The sequence below is a fragment of the Accipiter gentilis genome, chromosome 8 (assembly GCF_929443795.1).
Source record: "Accipiter gentilis chromosome 8, bAccGen1.1, whole genome shotgun sequence".
Classification (NCBI taxonomy): Eukaryota; Metazoa; Chordata; class Aves; order Accipitriformes; family Accipitridae; genus Astur; species Astur gentilis.
Genome location: NC_064887.1, coordinates 20,827,084 through 20,854,186, shown reverse-complemented (window position 1 = coordinate 20,854,186; position 27,103 = coordinate 20,827,084). Strand labels below are relative to the sequence as shown.

The 27,103-nt window shown below is 38.6% G+C and overlaps 2 protein-coding genes across 6 annotated transcripts in view; both read right to left on the bottom strand.

The window, feature by feature from the left end:
• The window catches only part of PTBP2 (polypyrimidine tract binding protein 2), a 53,262-nt gene extending 38,152 nt beyond the window's left edge, over positions 1–15,110 (bottom strand). For 2 of the 5 annotated variants that reach the window (XM_049807323.1, XM_049807324.1), the window contains exons 1-2: positions 14,862–15,110; positions 13,176–13,206 (exon numbers count right to left, since the gene is read on the bottom strand). In XM_049807323.1, coding sequence (XP_049663280.1) covers positions 13,176–13,206; positions 14,862–15,076 — 246 coding nt within the window. In that variant the 5' untranslated portion in view covers positions 15,077–15,110. The remainder of the gene's footprint in view (positions 1–13,175; positions 13,207–14,861) is intronic. The other 3 variants (XM_049807325.1, XM_049807326.1, XM_049807327.1) reach the window with 2 other exon arrangements.
• An 11,334-nt stretch (positions 15,111–26,444) lies between these two features.
• Positions 26,445–27,103, bottom strand: part of RWDD3 (RWD domain containing 3) — a 372,006-nt gene continuing 371,347 nt past the window's right edge. The window contains exon 5 of the transcript XR_007506891.1: positions 26,445–26,455. The gene's annotated coding sequence lies outside the window, so the exon portion shown is untranslated. The remainder of the gene's footprint in view (positions 26,456–27,103) is intronic.

Genomic DNA, 27,103 nt, shown 5'->3' with positions numbered 1-27,103 from the left:
CCACCACTGAAACAAAGCCACCTCCAGACACAATGAGAACTGCTGAACAGTAATTTTATCATAATATTTTAATTTGAAATGCTGGACAATTAAATATATTTAGTCTATTTCAATAACATCTAAATTAACTTACTGTTTTAATATTTTAATATACATATATTAAATCACTATATCTAGCTGAAACTATAAGGGAAATCTATACAAATAGAAATATGGAGTTTAGCTCAACTCTAACACCCCTATTAAAAAAAATTTTTTTAAAAAAGACTCATCTTCCTTCATAGAAAATGGTCAATTTTCATTTTGGGGGCATTCATTTGTCCTGCAAAACACAATTTACAGCAGGGAACTGCATCTTCATTGTAATTCTTAAAACATGGTAAATACCAATTAAACAGTCTTTTCAAAAATGACTCGAAAATGGGCTGCAAAAATCAGAGGAGGGTTTATATTGAAAATGTACAACACAGTATTTTCTATCAAATTACTTGTGAGATAGGCATTTGACATAGCTGAAGAGGCTTTTGCTTCTTTTCATGCCTTTTTTGTTTTTCCCTTTTTTCTTTTACCCCCCCAACCCCTTCTCAATCCCTCAAGACTTCCTCTCTCAAAAAGCCCCCAAAATATTTAGGTGATCCTTCATTAAAAAAAATTTTAAAGGGGAATAAACCTGACATCCTTTGCAGATTATCTTTAATTTCTTATTGGTTCTTTCCCCACTTCAAAAGTATTTCCTTCAAAAGTATTTCCCCAGCACCCTTAACACTAATCCAGGTCACTGCTAAAACAGAAATGAGGAAAGAAAACAGTTACTACCCATCTTTACAAAAATAAATGTTTTTCATTCTGTTGTGGATACTACAATAGAATCTCAAGAATAGTTAGTGAATATGTTTTACAGGGCACCTCAATACTGCATACTAAATTAACCCAAGGATATCACCTTTCTAGGCAGCACAGTTGCAAGATGCATAAAATCAAACCTTTACCATTTTACCATAGTGTATTATATGTGTGCTCATAATCAGAACAGTATCTTAAAGTTTGTTTAATCCACACCTGAAATCCACAAGCTCTTAAAAATAGTATATACTGTGTATGTACGCATAGAGCCATTCAAGTTTACTTAGTTTTCAACATGAGCTCTGAAGAATCTTGATACACTTTATTGAATACTCTGAGCTTTTAAGGCTACATAGCAATCAACAAAGCTGTGACTACCAAATCAACAACAGATTTCCTTTAAAATTGAGTAACGCCTAATACCAAGATTAGGTAGGACCATGAGAAGGACCATGTCTTGTCCTTCTCAATGTAATGACAGATCTCTAATCAGATATAACTAAGGAAAAACTTAGCTGGACAAAACTGAGAAACAAGTTAGAGAAGTTATGGAAACTCTTCCATTATTCAAACTACATTGCTTTGTACTGTAAATACAATACACTAACCCAGGCACTCAATATAAGTTGAAACATAAAGCATTCTTTCTCTTCAATGTTCTATTTTTCTAACATAATATTTACATGGGTAGAATATTGCAAAGTTCAAGATTACTAGCAGTATTAGCTCACTCGGTTGATAACTACAGTTATTTCTGCTTGCAGCTATCCACCTAGCCTTGCTTGGAAGCCCTGGTCTGTAGACTGGGCAGCTCAACTGAATATGCAGAAGTAGCAGCAGACACTGAATCAGTTCATAGTCAGGCATATTAAGATAATTCAGCAGCATTTTTTTTCCTTTTTATGCCAGGCATTAATTTGGAACAGTACAGCATTTACTATGTAAACACCCGAAGCATCCCCAGTACCAAATGAATGGTCTTCCCAAAACCTGGAGGAACTTTACAACTCTGAAATATCTCAAATTTGAGCTGTCTTCAGCTTCAAAAAGTTACTTCCATCAGCAACTGCTGACTAGCAGAACACAAGAGTTATTATATAAACTTCTGGTTCCTAGTAAATCAAGCTTTTGAAAAGATGTTAATTTCTTAATCCACAGCAGAAAAATCCAAAGGGAGCACAAATTACTCAATAGAGTGGATATTCAGTTACTGTATTTGTGTTTTGTGAACAGTTAAAAGAGTTTTCTCTTCATTTTGAAACATACCATTTTGCATTTCATGAATACATTCAGAGGCGATCACCAGATTTTGTCATTCCACTTGAAAGAGTTTTAACAGTTTTGCTTCAGAACAAGTGAACGTGAATTCCTTATATTGGCATGTATCAAATTCTACATTTGTTTTGTTCTCATAAATCAGTGTTCACAAGTCTGAGTCACAGATGTACAGGTTTGTATGTGGAATGCTCACCATGAAATCACAAATGTATAGCAAACCTCTGCTAACTCACTCCCATATATACTTGCCAAGGTTTTACTAAAAAGACAAAGGTATCTTGTACTGTGCGACCAATGACCTTATTAGATATACATGGCTATTTTTCCTTATTGGTTTTTAAGCAGCCTAGACACCTCTGCACTCCATTCAGTATGTAACTTTAAAACCAGCTATGCTGCAAAAGACACTTGGACACAGAGCAGTTAAATTAAAAAAATCAAAAGCAGTAACTGCCTGGTAATTGTCATTTACTTCAAAAGGGTTATCTTAGGACAACAGCTGTCTAGTAAAGTAATTCAGTATAAAGCATTTCAAGTAAGTCAATGCATACTCTTAGACTGGCACTACTATGTGACAGAAGCACCTCCTGAATTACAGCACAGACATAAATACTTATATTTATTCAGCAGAGATAAGACTTTATTCAATTTGTGTTTTGGGGTGCTTGGTTCTGGTTTTATGTGCATCTTCTTTTAGAGGGTGCCAAGACAAAAAGGCCTTGCATCTTGCTCCAAGGGCAAAGCTTTCATCACTCCACTCTCTCACACACAAATTTCAGAATTATAACCAATTTCCCAAGCATCTTGAATGTTCGCTTGTCTTACTCTCAAGCATGCCAGTTCTGCTAGTCAAATTATGCAATGCAAAGAAACCTTTAAACTACTTTAGGTAAATTCTATTGAGTGTTTCAGAGATAAGGAAACTAAACTCAGATCTCTGAAGAACACAGTGAATCAGATTCAATGAAGAATGGAAGATCCAAGAGCAATGTTCACTTAACTCTTTTCCCCATCCATGCAAATTGCTGTGTTCCTAAGAATCAAATCAAGTTTGAGATTTTATAACAAGACTGAAGATCACAAGCACATAGGTGACAGGAATGTCCAAATATAAATTAAAATAACAAATGAACAAAAACCACCACAATGATTTAATTTCACCATAGACTGCAAATGAAAGTTCCTATAATAGCAACATGGTAAGAGACTAATTGAATATCCATTTTACCATGAGGGAAGGAGATTATAAAGGACAAAATAAAAAGTGCAAACTACTATTATACTATTAATAGGTCATCTTCTAACACCTAGTCCTCAACAGCACAAGTTTTCAATGCCATATTTCTATTCCTACCAATGTCAAGAACATTAATCTACATTAATCTTCCATAAATGCTAAACCAGTAACTATTCTGATCAGAGATATCCAAAACATTTCTTCACAAAAGCAGCATGTGCCAAAATGCTATTACACAAAACAAGGGAATCACCAACCTAACTTCTTGCACTGAGTGAACCTTGTATTTGTTGCAGAGTCAATACTGTCCTTTCAATGAAGCCCACGTTATCACCCTTGCCCCCACGAGAGCATTTCCATCTGCAGTGTGAAAACAGCATGTTAATTTATGGCTTCAACCAATGGAACTACATAAAACTGGCATATGGGATCACTTTCAGAAAAAGATGAAAAATATACCAACTGAGACTTTTAACATGTATTTCAGAGAAACTTAAAAATTGTACATACAAAAATTATTTTATATGCTGTTAACTGAAGATATCACTTCGCTATTTCAGTTAATTTCTGTAAGTGAACACAGTTATTGTATATACTGTCTCTTCTACAATTTACAAAATCAGTTATACAAAGAAAAAGAAAAAGCCCCTAGCTCATCAAATTAATCTCCTAGCTCCTTGTTTTAACAGTCATAGCTAACTCAGAATCCCTCACTACACAAGCTGGATTTACGTAGGAGGATTTCAGATTTTTCCCCCCATAACAGACTACTATAAAGCTTCCTGCTATCACAGGTTATATTAAGTAGCTATGTAATTTCAGGAAGTCATTACAGTCATACTATCCTTCCAGGCTTATCAAAAATATACTATTTAGAAGTCTTTGCCAACTATTTTCCTTACATTCCAGATAGGGCTTTAAAAATTTCAAACATTCCCCAGATTTTATTACATCCAAAGTAAAAAAAACCACAAACAGTAACAACTTTGGCTTGAGAGTTACCACTGACAGAGAAACATTATCAGCTCTTTTCCCAATAGTTCAGGGCTATGAAGGCTCTGATCAGAAGTTATGGCTGAACCTAACATAACAAATTGAGTGTACCACAGAAGGCTTATGAGAAGCATGTGTAGATGCACTACTACTGTACTACAAGAACACTAAACCAATACTACGAGAAACAGTAAACAAATGACAAAACTGCATTTTGTTAAAAGTCAACAGCATCATCTAAAATAAATTCTTAAACTCCCACTAGAAAAGATAAAGAATACACTCAAAGATATTGAAAAATACATTTTCTGACAAATCCTCTCATTTGTGGTATTCAAATTTGCTGATATTACAAGCCTTTTTCAAGAACAGGATGCTTTTGCCCCCCACCACTTCCCTTTCTCCCTGCTTCCTCCCCCAGATGAAAGAAAAAAGAACTTCAGCTGCACTGTGCATTTACCACAGTCATTCTCAGCCTACAGGCATGAATTTCCCAAGGGGTATGACAAGCCAGGAGACGGATCTCGTGATTTAAAGAAATCTAACAGCATTGTAAAACACTTCATTTCTAACAACATCTGGGAACAATTTAAAAGAAAAAGCCAGAAACCTAACGGAGAGGAATAAAAGCATATGATAATTCCAACCCAGACATTAAACATTCCCCTCTAACAGATACACACTTGTAAACACACTGCTTCAATATTCAGTATGTGAATTAGCTTTGGGGAGTGGGTGTTGGAAACAACAGGACAACACACTTTAAACCCCCAACCACAGCATTTATAAATTTTATTCAATTTACATCCAATGGATCAGAATTTAATGAATGCTTCATTTTTAACAGGATACATTTTTAATGAAACACTGCATAAATACACTCTCACATACTCTAGTGAAGAAATACTTTTTCTGCCTTATGCTCTGACTATACGCACTACTGTCAGACACATAATCTAAACACATAATCTAAATTACCTAATTAATAGACTGTTACACCTCTCATACATACTGGATCACAGAAGACTCATTCAGAACAGGACAAGCCAGGTCCAAACATACAATCCAGAAGAAATTCCATGTAGGTTCATAGGTATTTTACAAAGCATACAATTTAAACTATAACCATGTTATCACTTCACCAGAACCCTACATAAAAGGAGTATGTCTACTTGATTTTTATTTTTTAAGACTACACTATTTAACTATACTAGCATGAAATCTTATCAGATAAGGCCATGAACTCCATGGGTGCTTAGTAACTCACTTATAGCATCACTTGCTTTTAATTCAGTATGAAGTTAACTGGTACAATATGACCACCTTTCCATATTTATTCTCTGCATTCTCTTCCCCCCCCCCCCCGACTTCAATTCTTTTTCATGCTGTCCTCAGCCAACCATGTATTGTTTATATATCCTAACAACTAACTTCACCATTTTTACACTCATATTTTTTCAGTAAGGAAGGATGTAGGAGAAAATTAAGCTTTTATTCTTTTTTCTTGCAACTATATGCATGGTATATGCCATGTACCCAATTCATGAAAAACACGCAAAGTTTGTAGAAATTGAGAGCAAGCAATCAACAGAATCTGAAAAGTCTTTCAGACTGAAAGGAGACAAGTCTCAATTCCTCTTAAAAGCCTCCAGGTTCTCAAAATACAATGTGGAAAAGAGCCAAGTTTCTCAAAGCATCTCAAGATCAATATGGACTACTATTAAACCAGAAAGCTGAAGAGTAAAGAATCAAGTCTCCACTTAAACCATGCCACCCAGCCTCATTTGGAAACCTTCAAACTTCCAATTGTAATGAGCGACTGCAGGCAAGATTCTAGTCCAATACCAGTTGATGCTTCAAACATCCAGGAGGAAGTACACAAACAATTTATTCCAGCATTTCAGACTTTCTATTCCACTTTTACCAGGAAAGTGTTACTCTGAAGCAGCTGTACATAACTGGTAGTAAGTTAGAATAGGTGAGAACAACTTGCTAGAGGTACCACCTGGATGTGTTCTTAGCTTTCTGGTTAGAGAATCATGGCACCTAGATGTACATATTTGGTCCTTCAGCAGCAGTTTCTACATCTCAAAATAAGATCCATAAGGAAGGTATTTTCTGCTTGATTCTCTGTTATTTTGCAATAATAAATTAAAAATGCTAGTGCTATTATGTCTATAACTCAATACTCATGTTATTCATTCATAGAAAAACTGATTTTTATGAAAAGCTAAAAATGGCTGTATGTACTTGCAGCTATAAAAATCCCCACCCAATGCCCTAAATCAAACATCACAGTTCCATTAACAGCTTGTGAAACAACAACCTCATTTGAACCACCAAAAGCAACAGTCCTGCCATCTCCCTGGCCGTAACAACTTCTTCCTATTCTGTCCTCTCCAAGTCTATATTGCTACAAGCATTTACGTAACCACATGCTTTGGTACAAATCTGACCAAAAAGATGTAATGCACTGTTGTGTCAACTTAGCTTTAACCTGGTTAAGTTCCCAAGAGAGGTTTGTGAAGTGGCTACCCAAACATTTGTTGCACAAGTATTACAGTGACTGAGAAAACTGGAATGCAGCTTGATCTGCTTGTGAAAACATGGCCCAAAGCTTTAAGAAACAGGAAAGGTATATTCATGCTGGTATCAGCTCATATTTTTCAGATGGTGCAAGTGATCTCATTGCTCTTCCTACAACCCCCTCAATTAAGATGCAAATATAGGTGTTCTGTTACAAATGAAAAATACGTGATTTCCAATTAGTGACAGACATCAAAACGTATCAAATAGGAATACTAAGCCTTCCTTACATTGATGCATACTTGCTACAGAGTACAAACCAATTTTCAACATTTTTCCTTTCTCTGCATTTTCAGCTCTCCTTGTTTTTCCAGAAATATTACAGTGGAAGAATGAGCATTAAGGAAAAAACCCCAAAGTTACAAAGGAAAAAGAATTGAAGTAGGCTGTTCTGGGAATAAATATGAGTGTCACTTCAAACAGGGTCAATTTACCGAGGTTACTGTTAAAAAGAGAGCAGGTATCTTTCATTATAAGAAGTTATTTTTTGTCACCAAGGATATGTTCCCCATACCATGTCCTGGTTTCAGCTGGGATAGAGTTAATTTTCTTTCTAGTAGCTGGTATAGTGTTATGTCCTGGATTCAGTATGAGAAGAATGTTGATAACACACTGATGTTTTCAGTTGTTGCTAAGTAGTGTTTAGACTAAGTCAAGGATTTTTCAGCTTCTCATGCCCAGCCAGCAAGAAGGCTGGAGGGGCACAAGCTGGGCAGGGACACAGCCAGGACAACTGACCCAAACTGGCCAAAGGGGTATTCCATACCATGTGACATCATGCCCAGTATATAAACTGGGGGGAGTTGGCCTGGGGGGGGGATCGCCGCTTGGGAACTACTGGACATCGGTCAGTGAGCAATTGCATTGTGCATCGCTTGTTTTGTATATTCCAATCCTTTAATTATTATTGTCATTTTATTATTATCATTAGTTTCTGCCTTTCTGTTCTATTAAACTGTTCTTATCTCAACCCACAAGTTTTATCTTTTTCCTTCTGATTCTCGCTCCCATCCCACTGGGTGAGGGGAGTAAGTGAGCAGCTGCATGGTGCTTAATTGCTGGCTGGGGTTAAACCACAACATACCACCACTGAAGAGAGAAATCCAGATGCTGGTTCTAAACTTCTGAAGATAGTCACACTTCATTCTTACTTCATTGTCAGAATGTTCTGCATATTTTTTGCTGTCTACTGTTGCTACAACTAAGTATTATTGAACACAAAAGTTGATATAAAACATTCTCCTATCTAACATAAAATTAAAATAGTTCTTCTAATTCACAATCAGGTAATTTTTCTCATATTGCTGCCCTTAGCAGTCTTTGTCTAATCTACAAGCCATCTACTAGTAATTATATTAGACATGCAAAGATAGCTCAAAACTATCATTCTAATATTTTAAATACAATAAAACAGACCATCACATGCCATTTCTCTGTATGAATGATTCAAACTTTTTTATATCCTACCACTCCCTTTTATTTAAGTATCTAGAATGATGACAGTGAAGGCAAAACAGATTTCAGAAAAAGAAAAAAGAAAAAAAAACAAAAGGAAAAAGCTATGTAAATACATTTTCTCATTTCTTAAGTTTAGCATAAACTTCTCTTCTGACAACTTGCTAGGATTTCTGACTTTTTTCCACACATATTTTCATTATACAGTGTACAGCTCAAATAAAGTCACAATATATCCACAATATGTGTTTCCACCACAAGGAAACTCTCAGTTATTATTAGCAAAAAAGGGTCAGTGTTCTGTAGTTTTGTAAGAGAAGAGATTAACCCTCAGAACTTGAGGCAAAAAAAAAAAGTGGACAACGCTTCAGAGTACTTACAGACACTGCTATTTTGTGCTCTCTTCCTTTTCTCCAGACACTGCTACTTTGTGCTCTCTTCCTTTTCTCCATCAGCTTGTATCCCTTTTGCTTTTAGCTACTGCCCTTCCCCCATACTACTATATTCCCCCATGTTAAATTTCAGCAACTAGGAAAAAGGGGGACTTTGTGACACATTACTGTTTGGAAAACTATTAGAAAGTACTAGGACAGTGCTTCTTAGCATCTTCTACCCAATCCTAACATAACCAACTAAATACACACTAAGAATTCCCTCTTTTCTTAAGCATACTGCAAAGGCTGATGCCCTGACTTTTGGGGAAAAAGGCCATTCCCACATCTTTAAACATTACAAAACTATGTTTATAGGAATACATAAGTTCTCCCTCCTAGGTATAACTGGGGCTGTCCACACTTGGCAGCTGAAGCTCAGTTTTTGGCCAGTGTAGCCCAAAGCACTGTCAACAACGTCACAAATTCCCAAGTGCTATGTACCAAATAACGCACCCACGAAGGAATGACTGCTGCTTTTCTCCCATCAGATAGAAGTACAGCTCAGCCATTCCCAAGATGTGCAATGCATGTATACAAAATGAGTCAGTCAATTGTTCAGGCCCCATTTACTGCACAGCTACATGTGCCATCCAGGAGAAAGATGATACATTAGACTGAAGTGGCACACACTGAAATACAGTAAAAGAGAACTATAATCTTCAATATGCACCAAAAGTTCACCTAAGTTACTCCATGCACCTGTGTAGTGTATATTCTTTACATCACATTTTATACCCCTCTAAGGATTCTTTTAACTACTCCAGTGAAAAGATACATTATATACTTCATACATTCACTTCAACAATTGAAAAACGCTTTATCACTCCAAGTGCCAAATCATTTTACTTATCCAGATTAAAGCATCATAACTGTAAAGAGAACACAAGACAGCAATTCAAACTACAGTTATTAGATTCTAATAGTCAAACCTACATAGCCAATGAGCAATGAGAAGTTTGAGACTAGAAGCTAACTAGCAGGCTATTTCATATTTAGTGACTAAGGACCTAATGCAATAAAAACAGAACAACAAAGGTGCATCTTTTTAAAACATAAAAGCAAAGATTTTATATACTATGGCAATTTTTAAAACTATGCATGAAGAAATCCAAAAATTTAAAATGTATAGCATTTCTTCAAGAAACTGAAAATAAAAAAATCTATGAACTATGTAATATATTATCATTACTGGAATCCTTAGCTCTGTTCTATTCGAAAATACTCTACACAAACTGCTTATATACAACAGGAGTTCACAAAGTAACATCAGACACAGAGCTAAAGCTCATTCTTCTTGTATTATTTTGTAAACCGTTAACATAAGGGGTGAACTGTGTGCAGAGTGACATTTCCTTGCCTCCATGAGTTCCAGGTAAGCAAAAACCAACACATTACAGACCAAATCAAATATGAATTATTTCATATGTACTCACAGGATGATTGGGTTTTGACATGTTCTAACGCTTTGAGAAATTAAAGCACTCTGCTCCTCTGACAGATTTAACTGGGAAGCGTGCTCCCACTCCATATTTTGAGTTGTGCTAATCCCCACATTTACTCTATGTAAACCAAGTTTTCAAATAGTATATGTCATTTTTTCCACCTCCATTTTGAGTTTTCTTTTTTCCTCAGCTTTTGGTGTTAATTTCTGGTGGCTCAACACGTAAATAAAATCAAGATTGAACATTCAACAATTTGATGAACAAAAAAGTTTTAAATCAAAGCATACAGCACAAAAATAATAGCTTCAAATTTAGCAGCCTCATTAGCAGGTAACTCTGAGACTATAAAACTGTTAATAAAACATTATAAGCAAGTATTCATTTTACTTCATACTTGCCTTGTCCACATGCAGTCCCTAAAGCTCAAAAGCCCTTTTTTAATTCAAAGACAATTCCCAGACTACAGTAGTTAAATTCTGCTATTACTCTTTTACGACTGGGTTTAAAAATATAACTAACATTCACTTTTCTGTTTAAGAGAGAAACCAGGCAGACAATAGTTAATGTAATTTTGAAATTTGTATCGACATGACTGATGATGATAAAGCAAAGCAAATTTTCCAAACAGAAGGGTCATATGTCACAATCCCTTTCTCCAAGTATAATTGAGTACATCACAAACATACTGTGTAACTGATCAGCATATATACATACAGTAGGCACAAAATCTCAAGAAAGCATCAGGTCAAACAAATATTCCGGATAAGTCAATTTCACACAGGTAAATCCCTGCCCACTTTCAACAGCTATCCAGTCACAATAAAAGCAGTGTCAAAAGAGCATTAAAACTGCTGATGCAACTCCTTGGACTCAAAACTTGCTCCTCCCATTCCCAAAGCACCCCAAAGAAAAGAAAATGGCCAAGGAAAGGCCAGATGAATGTTCCCAGTTGTTTATATACCACCTATAGGTAAAGCATTTCTCAACTTTAAAACATCAGTTCATCAAGAGCAATGAAGAGTCACCAGAGAGCATAAAGGACAAATGTTTCACATGGCCTACCACAAAACATAACTGAAGCTAGCATTAGACTGCTACCCAAACTGCATATATCAATTCGCAAGAAATTCCATTTTCCATTCTTATTAGTATCTTGAGATACAAAAGCTCCAGAACACATTCCAGTTTACTGCTCTCATATCTAACACCTTTCTTCAGAAAACCATCATCCTTTTTATGGATTCCCACTACTTCCATGCACAAATTGATTGTTTCCTTTTAAAATCCAGAGAACAAGGCTATTCTTACAAGGCAAAGACCACACCTTTTTTTGACACATCTGTGCCTCTCCTTGTACTGATTTTAATCACTACCTCTGATACACCTGTCTTACCTTCTTTATTATATTAATAATATAACTTCTACAAATCAACAGAAATAAGCAGTTATGTCATCTGAAGTGTCTTTTCTTCATTGTCTGGCTTGTACCTGAAAATATGGTTCCAAAAATCACACTACACACTTACAACGTATTTCATGAACGTTCGAATTCCCCTAAGATTCTAAGTCACTCATAGTTAAGAATGAAAGGGATACTGAATCCATTTACTTCTCCCAAAGTGTGAATGGCAGAATTTAAGGTTCAGGCAATACACAAGTCTACCTGAAACTGCTTCTCCATTAGACAGGATTGAGGGCAATTTAGAAATTGTTTTGCCCCAAAGCTGTTCACATGAGGTAGTTTACTTCTGAAAGACTTGAACTTCCTTGGGTATTTCTGAAACTATTAAATACATTCCTAAAGTTCATATTTCTGATTGGGATTAGCTCTGACAGAAGTACTTTAATAATTACACTTTCTTCTTGATTCAGAGAGTGACTTGAAGCTTGCTCCGATACTGCGCGAACATGTGAAGCCAGATGGGTCCAGAATCTACATAACTCACTTCTTACAGCTCCTCCTAGAAGCAAGCTTGCTTAACAGAGGTACATCTGACAAAACAGCTGCTGTATCTACAGGCTAGCTGTATTGTATAAGAACTAGTCCAAATCCAGGACCAACACTGAATCTGAGCCAAAGAGTCTTACTAGACAAAACCTGGCTTACCAAGCAGTTAACATAGATCAGCTTCAGATGAAAAGGCAGCTATATAGTATAGCTACAAAGTCCCTAGACCAATGTGGAGTCTACATTTCTACCACTGAAACAGAACTGCTTGCATGCATCCATTAACATAACCTAAAGTTCCCTTGTCCCATATATCTTTACATTCTCCTTATTTCTTGGTCTGCTTCTATGAAGTATCGATCTAATTCCTGCAACAGATTTGAATACAAAAGTGAAACAAACAGCAAATTAACAACCATTTGGAAGCTCTTTCCTTGGTATAACAAATATGATAAATTCACAACTGAACTTGAAAAATAAAAAGTAAAGCAAAGCAAACGCCCACTTCTCTGTCTACATAACAAAGTCTACCTCCCATATTTTTGTGTCCTATTACAGACAGTCACTTCTTTTTTAACTTCAGTGGTAACTAGTTTGAAAAAAAAAAAAGGTGGGGGGAGGGGGAAGAAGAAGAAGACGACAACATGTCTTTTACATTCACCATGCAACGATGAGAAAGTGTTGTTTTGAAAAAATCTGCAAAATTAAGCTTTAAAATAAGAAGCTGACACCACTACATTAATCTAGAACCACTGTCTGCAGTTCAGTGCCTAGAAAAGTCTTTTGTGTAGAGCCTCCAATTTACCTCTAGGGATTTTTGGTTAATAAAGCATATACAGCTGACTAAATACCAGCTGACAATGACTAGTTAAAATCTTACAACTTGCAATTACTGATGCTCAAAGTAGTTCATTTTGTATCAACAATTTGCCCCCTTATTTGCTGAGTATACATCCTACCTTCACACCAACTGCAACATCAGTGACAATGCTGTAAAAAAAGAAAAAAAAAAAGAACACAAGTCAACCAATTTATCCTCATAAAACCAACTGTTCTATGTATTGCAATGCCAAGATAATGAGGAATCAAAACAGCCAACAACTTCCCCAATCAAGAAAGTATATTCAAAGAACACAGCAGGAGTTGGAGGAAGTACAAAAGAAACTCAGAAGAGCCACTGACTTCCCCAGCTTATAGGCTTCTCCAAAAGAGCCCAAAGTTTCAAGTAAACATTACATCAAAGCAGCACTGTCAGGAAATTTATTTAGGAAACTCAGGTTTCTGGACTACCTGAGATCATAGGGTGGAAATAAAAGAATTTAAAAGTAACTACATAACTTTTCTCACACACTCGTATTAACTAGACAGCTAGTTGAGCAACATAGCCTACCCTATAGATCTTCTTACAACAGAAAGCAACGAACACATTTTTTGAAATTAGCTTTAAAAAAAAGAATGCATTGGCAGGTACACCTGTATGAAATTTAATCAGGTACACCCATACGAAACTCTGCAACAGATATGTTAAGGTAAATCTTCTTCTGAGAGGTTGTGACATCACAACTCACAGCATGTAACACAACCCCAAAAGAAATCTAAGTCCCCACCAAAAAAAAGTGAAAGCAAAACATGAATACGTGAAAGCATGCCACAATATAATACTCATCAATGACTTCTCAGACAGGATTTGTAACTCCCAACATTATAATCACAACTAACCATAAAAAGCCTTTAAAACTCTCACAGTTGAAAGTTTATATGCTTAAAGCATACCAAAGAGATTGCTTCTCTGTTCGAAGCAGAGTAAACAACTTAAGAGGAAATTTGGAAGCTGGAAGATGTTGTATTTACACTGACAAAGGCTACAGCCACCAGCCTCCCTTTCCAGGTCCAACAGAAAGAAGGCCTTGGGTATACTGACTGCCCACCCCAGCTCCCGGCCAGGACCGAGGGCCCTCGCTGTCCCATATGGCCGACTCCTTCAAAACCTTCCCTTCTTTGGCTTCTACAGCCAGACTCCAGCACGCACAAAAGCATCTTTCTACCTGGCCCGGGGGGGAAGACAGAGGGCTTATTAGGCAGCTCCTGAAAACAAAAGAGCTCGACATCTGGCTCCTGCTGGTATTTGCTCCTCCCCCCCAGCCAGCTCCAAAACAAACCCGAACCCTACAGAGCGCTCCTCCTCACCCCACAGTCGGGGCGCGGGGGGGGTGGGGTGGGGGGAGAAGGCAAAGGTGGGGGAGAAGGAAAGAACAAGAGGTTCTGGAGCGGACGGAGGTGAGTAGACAGCGCTCCCTCTTTACAGTCAGATCCAGCGTCTCGGGTACTATACTAAGGAGGGGGCTGCCCAAAGCCCCCAGCAATTTAAACGGAAGACCCTACCGAAGGGCCCACGCTACGGAGAGGCTGAGCTCCTTCCCACCCACCCACCCCCCGTACTGGGCCTCAGCTGCACGGCGGCGGGAAGACGGCCCGTCCCCACCACCGCCGGGGCAGCGGCCGCTCCCCACACCCGCGGAGACGCCCGCCCGCCGACAGCCAGCCGCGGCGGGGAGAGAGCCCCCGGCGCTGGGACCGGTCCCACCGCCGACCGGCGGCACAACCGCGGCAGTGCCTTCGCCCACACCGGCCCGCTCACTACTCACCCGTCCATCGCCGAGCAGGACAAAGCGCGGACAAGCGGGACAAACAGCCGCGCAGGCGACACGTACGAGGAGGCTGTGAGAAAATGGCTGCCCGGCCTGCACGAAAACCGCCGAACGTTGTCGAGTGCCGGATTCCGCTCCTCGTCCCTCGCCGCTACAGAGCATGCGCCAGCCGCGCGGGCATGCGCCGTCGGCGCCGCTGAAGTTTCTGCCATCAGCTGCCCGGGCCGAGCAGAGTCGCGAGGCGCCGCCAGTCTGCCCCATCTGGGGCGGGAAGCGGGAAGGAGGGCGCGGCAGCGGGTTCCTCATCACCTCGCGCCCGAGACCCGCCGCGCGGCGAGGCGGGGGGTTCCCGCTTCTCCCGCCCCAACGCACCGCTCCGGGAGCGTTTGTGCGTGCGCGAGGGAGAGAGGTCGCCGCGGAGGAGCGCGGCTCACGGTCCCGCCCGGGGAGAGCGCCCGAGGCCGCCGGGGGCGGTGGGGGCAGGCCCGCTCCGGGCGCTCCTCAGTCCTCGGGCGGTGTCTGCCGCCCCGCCCGGGGCCGCAGCTTGTTGCGCGGAGAGACTTTCCGTGCTCGGTGCCAGAACTTACCGGCGCAGGGAGCCTGTCCCTTCTCGTCATGAAAAACGTTCAGAGAGCCCGCGCCAGGCCCGGGCACCCCCGTGCACCCCGTCCCCTCAGAGGACCCAACCCTGACAGGGAGCCCTGTCCTCATCACTCAGTGCCTTCGGCTACACAGTCATTTTTAAGGAAACAACCTGTTGGCTATATAGCTGACCACTAATACTATTTCAAAAAATAATTAAGATGAACATAAAAAAAATTAACTATTGCAGTGAGTTGGGCTGTTTCTTCACAGAAACTGGTGTAGCCATGGTTCTCTGTAAACTACCGTATCAGGGTACAAACTTTGCTCTACATGGCCATTAGGAAGCAGGCTTTTTCCCCCCCAGTATTTTTATGCCGTGTCTCAGTATTTCACCACAAATCCTACAATGTTTGATACCAAGTTTCTAGAAAGAGCTGTTCCTGGGACAATCCTGGATTGCGTTTAACAAAAAGTCAAACTAAGGATTTTATACCTATGAAGGAAAATTTGAAAATGTGATCCAAATGTTCCTAGAAGATCCCAAACCCAGAAGGGTATTAAAAAAAATATTCAAAACATCTTCTGTATTTTCTGTGGTTTGATCTGGCAATACTGGTTCTAAAAATAAGTTTTGAGGAGGTAGCCCATTACTTGATTGAACTTTAATTTTTTTAGGTTACTGTAAGACCCTTGGAGTTTGTCACTGAAAATATTGCAACAGAGCCTGATAAAGAATTTAAGAATGAAAAGGCTGCGCATATCTCCATAATCAGAAAATTTTTCACTAGGCTTTACTACCCCTGTCTGCCTGCCTCTCCTCTAACTGACTCCATGAGCAGCCCAGTAACTAACTTAATGATTAGGAGTACCTGCAAATTCTCATTCTACCCTGTGACTTTTTGTTGTTCTGTTCTGGAAAAGTCACTCTGATTCTGTGCAGCAATCAATTTACTAGGTGGACAATAACTAATATTGCTTCTCCTAGATGTCAATATCGTTTGGATATCTGCAACTACCTTCTCTTTCAGCAACTGCCTTCAGCACCCATTGCTGACCACTAGACTAAATGATTTGTTATTCTCATTCTTATAAAATCCCTCTTAAACATTTCATTTACTTAGATTGTATATAAAGTTCATCATGCCAAATGCTATTCTTTACTTTTTTGCTTTCAACATTGTTATGGTTGGGTTTTTTTAAAAGTATCTGGTTATAGTATTCTTTACGGATTGCATGTGTTAAAGAAGTACTATGCTTGACAGTAACATCAAGGACTTCAGAGATTTAGAATTACTTATAACCATCTCTATAAATCCAGTGCATTTTTATATATTTACTCCATATATATATCATTCCTGTAGATTCTAGCATGTTTAGTAGGCTTTGCACCATTGGAAGTTGGGGTTACAGTTGGTTTCTCTTGTACTGTATTGGGGATTTTTTTGTCTTTTTTTCCCCCTTATAAATCTAAACACATCTTGTCCAGTTTTGTATGGGTAGAAGTACTAATCGTTCTACATCTTAGCAATTAGTAGAAAATCTGTCTTTCCATCTGATGTATCTACCTCACTGCCTGTCTTGCTTACCTGGTTTGCCCTTATAGTAATGCCACCTTTGAACCTGTGTTTCTCTTTTGTAATATCCCTGTTTTCTCCTTCTTCCATGACACCTACCAGAATCCATCTGATTAAGTAAGCTAATACTCTTTCGGTTTATCCTCTTGAGTTAGATGGTCTTCCATATAAAGAAGACTGAGGAGAACGTATTGAGTGTTTATAGCAGAAAAGACACTAGAACTGAGTTTGCAAATCTTGGTGAAATAAGGGATGTGACTTTATAGAGCAAAACTCTGGTCCCCCTGAAACCAGCAATAAAAGTGATAATTAATCAATCAGGATTTTACCTAGAGCATTTAATTTTAGAAGGGAAAAAAAAAAGATACCAACCATCAGCATGTTACTAATAAAATGCCGTAGCATCCTCTTGCTCATTTGTTTGTTCAGCATGGTATTACACTTTCCTCTTCAGGTAGCTTTGCCTTTTTATACTATTAGATTACTTTTAGTTGCTTTTGGATGCCTTGTAGAATGTCTACCATGTTTTGGACATTGTGATAGTATAAACAATGACTTGATCTGTTCTCTCTGTGGCTAGAGTATGTCTTTGCTTTGTCTTTCTCATGTTTTAGAAGGTCAGAAAAAAAACTGGCCAAAAGCACCCTGTTGTCCTTAGGACTTGGCAACTTTCTGCTGAAGTCCTGAATCACTTATTTCAGAAGGCAGCTAAAATGTCCAGTAATAGGTGACCATTCAGTAAAACACCTCTAGCAAACCCCTCCACATTCAATTGTTATATTATGAAACATGAGAGCTTATATCCTCTATCCATTTTATTCCAACCAAAATTTAAGTGTAGATACTTTTATTAGGTGTTCAAAAGTTCTGTACTTTTTAAATCCTAGTAACCTTATTGCTGCAATTATATTTTGTTTTCCAAAATAATTTCTTTCACTCATTGATATATTTAGATGTTTCACTTTCATTGGTTGTTTCCTTTTATTTCCAGAACAGCTGATAAATAACAGTCTGTGTAGTTCAGCAGCAGTATGAGTGGTGTATGCTTAGTGAAAGATTTCAGGAATTAGGAAGCACAGAAAGATATTTTCTGCAGTACGTTATCCCAGATTGAGTCCCTGGAGTTGCTGGGGGGAAAAAAATAGCATCCACATGCTCAGAGAGTATCTTGTCCAAGAATTTGCCTGAGCACTTTTTGGCATCTGCAGCATTTTAGGGCAACAAGTTAGGCGATTTAAGAAATCATTGTGTGGAAAATATTTTATTTTGTTTCAAGCCTACTGCCTGATAATTTCCTTCAATGTCCATCAGTTCTTTTCTTACAAAAAATAGATGGGTGATTTTCCCTGTTCATGCAGTTTGTGAATACATATACCTTCATCATATCATCTTTAGTTATATTTGAAGAGTCCTAGTAAATTTAATGTCTCCTCTATTAGAAGTCATTCCATATTTTCAGTAATTTGTTTTGCTTTTTTGTACACCTTTCCTAATCCTATTCTAGAAGATCATAATGGTCCTTATTATTCAAGTTACAAATCCAATGGCTATATAAGTGCTTAATAAATGCTTTCTTGTTCATTTCTGGTTTTATATTCTTTTTTTTTCCTGATAGTACCAATATCATTTGCATGTTTGAATGCTGCTAAGCCATGAGCTGATGTTTTCACAGAACCCCCCACAACTCAAGCACTTTTTGCTGTGTGGAAGTCATTCATTTAGATTCCGGGATTTTGCATGTATAGTTTGGCTTATTTTCTCCTTTGCATATTACTTCCATTTTTCAGTACAGAATTTAACTTGTGTAGGGTTTAGGGATTAATCCGTGCGGGGCCCGGACGACGGAACACCAATGTGATGATTAAAGTCGCCAGTTTATTGAGCTTAGCTAATCATTTTTATACAATTCTCTAAGTTGTTGAGAGACTTTGATTGGCTACTACATGCAAGCACTTGGTGTCCACACGCACAAGCATAAGCGGTGATTGGTTACATCGGTACCGTCCACGCGCACAAACATAAGACATAATTGGTTGTGTTAATTAGAGCATACAAGACTTGTCTTGGTCCAATTGGTCAAGATAAGCCCCTGAATTGAGGTTGTTTGTGCCAAGTTCCCTTTATCGTGGAATGTGCACCTGTGTTTTCCTAATTGGGATCTTTCTTCTTCTATCTTCTTATTTATTCTGTTCAAGGCCTTCTAAAGGCGCCTGGAACAATCTTGTGACCATGAGCTATTTTCAGGTCCAATAACTAACTTCCATATAACTGAACCCTACAAACTTGCCATTTTATCATTCAGTCACACAGTATCATGAGAGCTTTCCACAATTCTTCATGGTCAGCTTTTGTTTTTGTTGCCATGAATAATTCAGCATCATCAGCAAACTTGGTCGCCTTGATAATCACTCTTTTTTCCAGATCATTTAAGAATATGCTGAACAGTGCAGGTCCCTGTGGTACACTACAAGTGACCTCCCTCTGCTGTAAAAAATAGACCATTTTTTCTTGCCCTTCATTTAAAATCTTGTAATAATCCAGTATTAATAACTAATAATTTATAAGATATTAATAGATCAAATAACATACTTGTTAATCCTCTATCAGTTTATGTTGTGGTTTCTCTCGAGAGCTTTAGGCAGCGAATTTCAACAAATTCTTTTTTTGAAATGATATCATGTTGTTTTGATCAGACTATGCTAAAACTCAAACTTAGTGACTACTTCAAAGAATACGATACTTTTTGCTATTAGATGCACTTACACAGTAACAACTCTTCATTTGTCCTTATCACCAAACCAAATAGCCCTGTCTCTTTAGTTTCCTGTGTCATTGAATGGCATTGCTTAGTACAACAGATCCTCTGGTTATCATGGGAAAGGTTGATCATTCGGTTTACCAGTCTTTGTTATATTAAACCACATTATTCTATCTTAAGCCAGTTCTTATCAACTTCATAAATTCCCCAGATGCCTTTGAGCAAAGTCCCAACATTTATTAGTAGCTATTCATCATTTTGTGCTCCTGTGAACAATAGTCAACATTTCTTCCCAGCCGTCTGTGTTGATTTACTTTGTTTTATTGAAATAAGTTTTGAAGCCATCGAGTAGCTCTTGCAAGCCCAGTGCCTTAAATAAATGTCTCTTTTTCAAGTTCAGGTCAGAACTTGTCTTGCTGGTCTGAATCCCACAGGCTGCTCTCCAGCATTTTATTTCCAGCATCCTTGCTAGAAAGACAGCTTATCTTGGGTGGGCTGGGAGCGTTACTGCTCTCTACCATCTCAAACACAAAAACATGTGACACAGCTCATACTGTACTTCAGTAAACATTCGTATGGGTCCAAAGGTCCATTCTTGACAACTAGATTATTATTTGCCTGCCCACTTTCCCTCTCTTGCTTGTACTATATCCACCTGGAAATTTATTTCCCAGAGTCAGTTCACCTTTTTCTACCACTGTGATTAAATACACATACATTTACTTTCTTCAGGGCTGAAGGTAAGTTTTACTTTTTATTGCAAACATTGTATGCCAGTGGTGACTGTAAACATCTTTCATACTATAGGGTTTTCTTGGGTTTTGTCTCAGCTGATTGGTAGTGGAGTGAAGATCATGTTGTGGGTCGTGTACAGCCAGGGCTTCAGATCTGGGAAGAGGGTACTCTCTTCTGTCATGGAAAAGAAGTGAAATTAATCCTTTTTTTTTTCTGAATGCAAAGATGTCTGTTGAGGTTATAAGACAAAGGGTAGGAAGTTCTCTGCTTCTTGACCTAAAAAAATTTATAGATCCTTCTGTTGTCACAAACAGGTGTCTAAGTGCTGGCCTAGCACTCTCCAAGACACAGGTGAAATATTCCAACACTAAAGCTATGATTGCTCTCCAAGCATGTTAGTAAGGTAATTTAATTGGTTGTGAGAACCTAGTTTTCACCTGACTGGCTGATCAGTACTGATGAGGACTGCTCCCTTAATGATGCGTGCTTTTACAAGCCTAGATCTTTACATTGCAGGCAGCATAGCTGTCCCACCTACCAGACAGTCATACAAGCCATTAAAAAATCTCTAAGCACAATACTTTTAAAATCATTATTTAATGTTTATTTTTATGTGTGGGTTTCATAAAAGACCCACAATCAGGAGAGACTAGCTTTACTACTTAGAGACTCCCTTATTATTACAATAGCTTTTGCCAAGCAGTATTGCAGTAACAAAGGTTCTCTGTTTAAGGATCTGACAAAGTATAAATTTCGGGACTTCAAAATTATTTTTATTTTTGAGCTGAAGTGAAGATGCCTAAATTTTGGCTAATGGTACTCTTATATAAGGGTATGGCTAATGTAACTGAGCTCAAGCGTTTAGCCCAGTGACTCCCTGGAAAGCTGTTGCTTTGTGCAAATTTGTGCCCAGTCTGGCATAATGTCTCAGCAGGTAGGTGGTGACTGGTGGATGAGACATAGCAATGATTAACCTCTTCATCCGATATGCCTGCTTTGTTGGGGGGTGGGGACTTTTCTTTAGTTCCAGTGCAAAATCAAGCAAATCACTGCTGCAGGTGATCTAAACTCATCTGGTTTGACTTTTCACTGAAGCTATCTAGACAGTCTCACAGTCTTTTTTATCAGAGGAGAGTCCCAAGACCCCAACCCTCCTGCCTCCAGCTGGTTATTTGCAGTCTGAGAGCCCTTCCTGCTCTGCACCCTGCAGATGGGAGTGAGCTCAGAGGTTTAAGCTACAGCCTGAGTAAATATCCCGAAACTAGGCTTACATGTAAGCTTAAGGGGCCGCTTAGATACATTTTGACTCACCCTCTGTCTAACTCACAGAACAACATCAGACAGAAGACTTTATGTAACATACACAGTGACCCCAGTCTTCTACAAGGTCTGAGGTTGCCTAGTTTTACAGACATGACAATTATGATTACTAAAAAGGTGACAAAGAAGAAATGGAGAAAACATACATTTTTTAAAAAACCTCAACACCAGCAAGGGAAAAACTCCAAATCTCCAATAACATAGTAAATTAAAGCAATATATTCTCAGAAAAAAAAAGAAAACTCACAGCAATTTCAAAGAATGTTCTTTGCACAGCTGGACTGAAATGGGACTTCTGCTATTGATTTCAGGAATACCAGAATTTGAACTCTGAACTCACATAATTTAAAAGGAGTAAAAAGTGTCTTACAGTAATTTTTAAAAGGTCATGTAAGTGACAGACGAGCTCACCTTTCCACTTTACTCTTTGATGTTAGAAAATAGAATTATTTTTGTACAATTTTTCCAAAACTGTGCTCTCATAACATCCCATCCTACAGTGGTTCTTCCAAACCCTTTTGCACCTTATGTAGGAACAGCATTATGTTCCTGGGCATTTTTAATAGGGATTATTTCATGGACTCCTACAAGACTGTATAAATTATCAAAAAGAATACCATGGAGGAAAAATATTTTCAAATGGATGCTGTCCATGGTGGTGAATGATATTCAGCATGAAAACCTTTCAAGTGTTACAGAAAAAGGTCTTCAAACAGGACACCCCAGAAATGTGACTGTTTTTTTAAAAAAATGAAAATCTTCAAAGCAGGCACCTCTTTCTCTGAGGAAATCCTCAAAGGGGCATTCCTCCAGAGTGAGAATCTTTGAAAATGAAATCTCTTAACTGATATGAAAACTTTGAAAGCAATAAACCATTGCTAGAATTGAAGGCAGTATTTCCTTGGCAGAGTATAGGATATTCTTAAAGGGAGAAATGACTGCACCATTGTCCATTGTGCATAGAGGTTATCAACCCCTACTCCCTTACAAAAAGGGATAAAGATTTTTTAAAACATTTTTTCATAATCACAAAGTTATTAAACTACATTATTACAGTATTTTTAACAATAAAAAGTATTGGTGGCAGTATACTCTTTCATCACTGGACAGGCAGTTTTATACACACTGCTGACTTGAAAACAGCTTCTTCATTTTAAAAGATTTAAGTAAGAAAGTGCATGGAGTGGAGCTTGTTGGAAATATTTCTGTGAATTATATTCCCATGGACTAATACTTTTTTTGTAAAAGTAAGACTTTTCACAGAAAATGCCAGCTGTGCAGTATATTTTCCAGTTCAGAATAGTATGGGTTTTGGAATATGGACTGTTTTTCCAGGATGGGAATCCATTTTCAATTTTTTTCCAACTAGCACAGTCCATGGAGTCATTTCTGGTTAAAAGCTTTACAGAGAAGTAATATAATGCATGGATGTGACAACAAAGCAAATTAAATACACTATATATAGGTTAGAAAGGAAACAGTGAAAAGACAGTTTGCTTGTTGTGCCATGCTGAAACGTCATGGCCTTTAAGATGACTGCTGGTGAGGCCTGTTTTTGAGCAATGCAAGGAGAAGGATCTATAGTACCATTTAAAGAGGCTGGCTGCTGTGACACTAGACTAGCTATTGGAGTGTGAGTGAACTGCAGCTGACCCAAAGCCAAGGGCAAGCCAAAATGATTTGGAGCGCAAGACATTGGAGTTTAAAGCAGCCTGGAGAGACACAGAGAAATTCAGAAATCAGAAGGTAAAATACATATTTGTCCACCTTCTCTCTTACTTATGAGGCTCATGGAAGCAGCATTCTAATCAGCTTCTGCTCCTGGCTGTGCGAACCTACAATGATGCCAACTACCTTCACACAGTTCCTACACTCAAATATACAGTGGATATCAAACCAAATGGTGTCTCCCCCACTCTTCCTTATTATCTTCTCATGCTGTCCTCACACATCCTCACTTCAGGATTTGGGTATCCTAAACACCCTTAGGAAAATGCAGCTAAGGTGGCGCATTGTGGCATTCTGGTTTTTGATTGCTTTACTGTACATACTCTTCCGACTTGTCTGTTTGTCTAGCAGCAGTTTAACTCGGATTACTTAAACATCTTTCTGTATTAAATATTGTAGATGAAATTCTTCCTGCAGATTTCACAAACTGGGATTTCTATAGTGTGCAGTAGTGGGAGATCCAATGTGTATACATAGGAGGCAAATTTGACCAAATAGTGTACCCTATACAACAGAGTTCTTTAATAATAGCTTATAACCAGGATCTGGTTTTGAGTTTTAGAAAAACATAGACAACCACAAAAAGTAGAAGTTGCTGGTACACTAGAAGGTAGACATGAATAGTATTTTTGCTAATATCAGGAAGAAAATCCAGATTGAGAGGACCAATTACAGTGTTCAGTTGCTATTACAGTCTTTTCAGTCACTGAATAAATACAGTCAATGCAGCTGGCAACGCTTAGAGAATCTAAGTAAAAGCTACAAATACCTTGTGAGACCATTTTGAAGACAATCTGCCCAAAGTAGCTGCGCATAAAAACTTTTCTGTAGGACTGCCTCTCAAAACACCAGAACTCCTGAACTAGGCTGCAGGCTCTCTCTGCCACCCACAAAGCCAGCGTCGACGCAGCGTTCTGCCTTTGTGGGCACTGAAGTGGAGAGCAGCCCAAGCTGCACGTGCTGGCAGTGTTCTCCCACCTCCTGGAGCCAACGTGCAGCCCCCAGACAGCCCCAGAGCTGCCGTAGTCTGGGTCCTTAACTGCAGCCACTGTTGAGCTTTTCTGCACCTAAAACTCTCCCAGCATTGTCCGCAGTGCTTTACATCAATCCATGAGAAAATATTAAAGCCCCTTCCCAGGCTCTTGCTCAAGCTTGGGCTGGTAAATTTGCTCCCACCCTCCAGACAAGAATTTCGGAGGGGTGGGTACCCCTGCAGCTCTGGTATGGCACAGCTGGTCTGGTGAGCATGAGGCTTTGGTGTTATGAGCATGAATGCCTGAGTAATCTTAAGACTTCACTATCACAAGTAGAACTAGTGAATTCTGCTGTGCCATAGGATACAAGGCTAAAAAGGCACCAGAAAGCAATTCATAAGCTAATGTTTTGGGGTGGGTTTTTTTCTATTCTTCATGCTCCACAGGAATTTCGTGCTATGTTAGCTGTAATTTAAAGCTGACCTGCTACAGCAAACGAAAATCTCACTTATGGAGAAGTAGGGACAACAGATCAGGGGCACCTCAGTAATTTTCCGTGTCAAACCTAACTCTTCTTGTCTTTGTAATTTGGAAATAACAGAAAAATCCAATGTTTCTGAGGTCGCAAATATTCCTCTCTACACTAAATGGTATTTTCCATTTGAAAATTGTAATTTGCTCTATAGACCATACAACGCAGTTACAGTTTCCTTTCTTATGTAGCATAAACAGTTTCAGAAACTGTGTGGTAAAAGGCACATCAACTCACTCTGGAAATCTGAAGATGTGTGCTGAATAGAAGAGCAACAGATTAGAAATGGTAGTGAGAAATAATCCCGATCTTAAATTCATTATGTTTCCAGAATGGATTTTTTTTTTTTTTTAATTTCAGTTTGCCATCCCCAAAACTAATGTACTTTATAGTTTTGAGAGTAATCTTCTATGTAGTCTGCTGTCCTTTAGGAGTGCTGATGTAGCTGGAGAACAAAAGCAGCTTGTCACACTGCATTACTAACTGTCTGCTTGCAAACTTCAGAGAATTTCTGGCCACTTGTGACATAATATCTCATTAACCTTTTGCAATATCTGAACCCAGCAAAGATATCTGCATTTTGAGAATAAACAGCAGCTATCATCTCAACTCCCCCAGTGAACTGCAGCAACTTTTAACAAATACTGTCAGCAGTATGAGATGCAGTCTGGTGATATGTTGACTCTTCAAGACTTGGACCACAGCAATCATCTTATGTCATATTTACATGTCTATAGTTGTTTACTTATTTTTTAGTTCAGATATCAGTCCAATATTGTGCTTGCTGTCTGATGTGGTGACTTAGCAGATGTAAAATATGATTTTAAAAGGGCAAAACTGATACTTTACAACCATTATAAGCACAGAGTGTGTAAAGTAGAAATCATCATCCTGTGATAAGTAATCAAAATACTGTATTGCTGTGGTCCTGGTGCAGGTTTTCAAATGGATTGGAGTGTCAGGAGTGTCATATGCCTCCTGCTTTCTGCATAGGGGCCAGCAGAGTTAACCTTTGGCCTCGAGGCACAGGAGCTTACTGGCGTGAGTGAGAAAGGATCAAGGCCACTGACACATAAAAGTGCTCGTCAGGATGAACGGGTTATTCAGAGGCACAAAAATACCACCCAGCACCAACCCAACCTGAGGCACTGCAGCTCCCTCCAATTAAAGACATGCATTGCTAAACAAAATATGTTCTGCACAAACATGGTCCTAAAAGCTGCAGAGACTCTGTTTACATATCTCTAGCCTCCTTTTCCAGCTCTGTATTATTATTTTAGTTCAGACACTGATTTTCATTCTTAGTTGTATTTATATTTCAAAATGTTGCTGAGATCATCCCTGACTTAAAGCTTAAGGACCACCAGACCTAAACCTTAAAAACTCTGGCTTTTGATTGTCTAACAGTGCTAAAGGTATGTTCTTAATCATACAGAAACAGCAGACATACATGATCAGTTGAAAAGGAAAAGTTTTAGTATACAACATATTCTTATTCAGATACCACATGTTTTTTTACTGGTAAACAGTAGAATAAAACACCAGTCTATCATTACAGTATCCAAGGTACATCTGCTCAAGGTACTTGCTTCCTCAGCCTGTCACTTTTGGAATTAGATGTGACGCCCAATGCCATGCCCTGTTAAAACCATACTCAGCTGGACAATGCATTAATAGTGCAGGCTGACAGTAACGAAAATACAAAGCCAACAATAACTTCAGAACTAGTTTTCACACTCTTCTGCCTTCTTCCCTTTCAGTTGGTTTTGCTTGATTTTTTTCATAAGGGCACAAGTAAAACAAAGCAGGCTGGGGTTCCCCAGAATTAACAAGTTAATAGCGTTCATGTGTTAAGGCTTATTCTTCTTGAAACAAAGTAGTCTGAGTATTAGCTAAAGTTAAGGTGCTCAGACACGTACAGTGAAGGCTTGACTGGAGCACTATTCTAGAGAGGTTTGCAACAAGATATGAAGATTTAATAACACATTGCACTTAGATGTCATAAGCACCTTTCATCCAGAGATCACAAATCC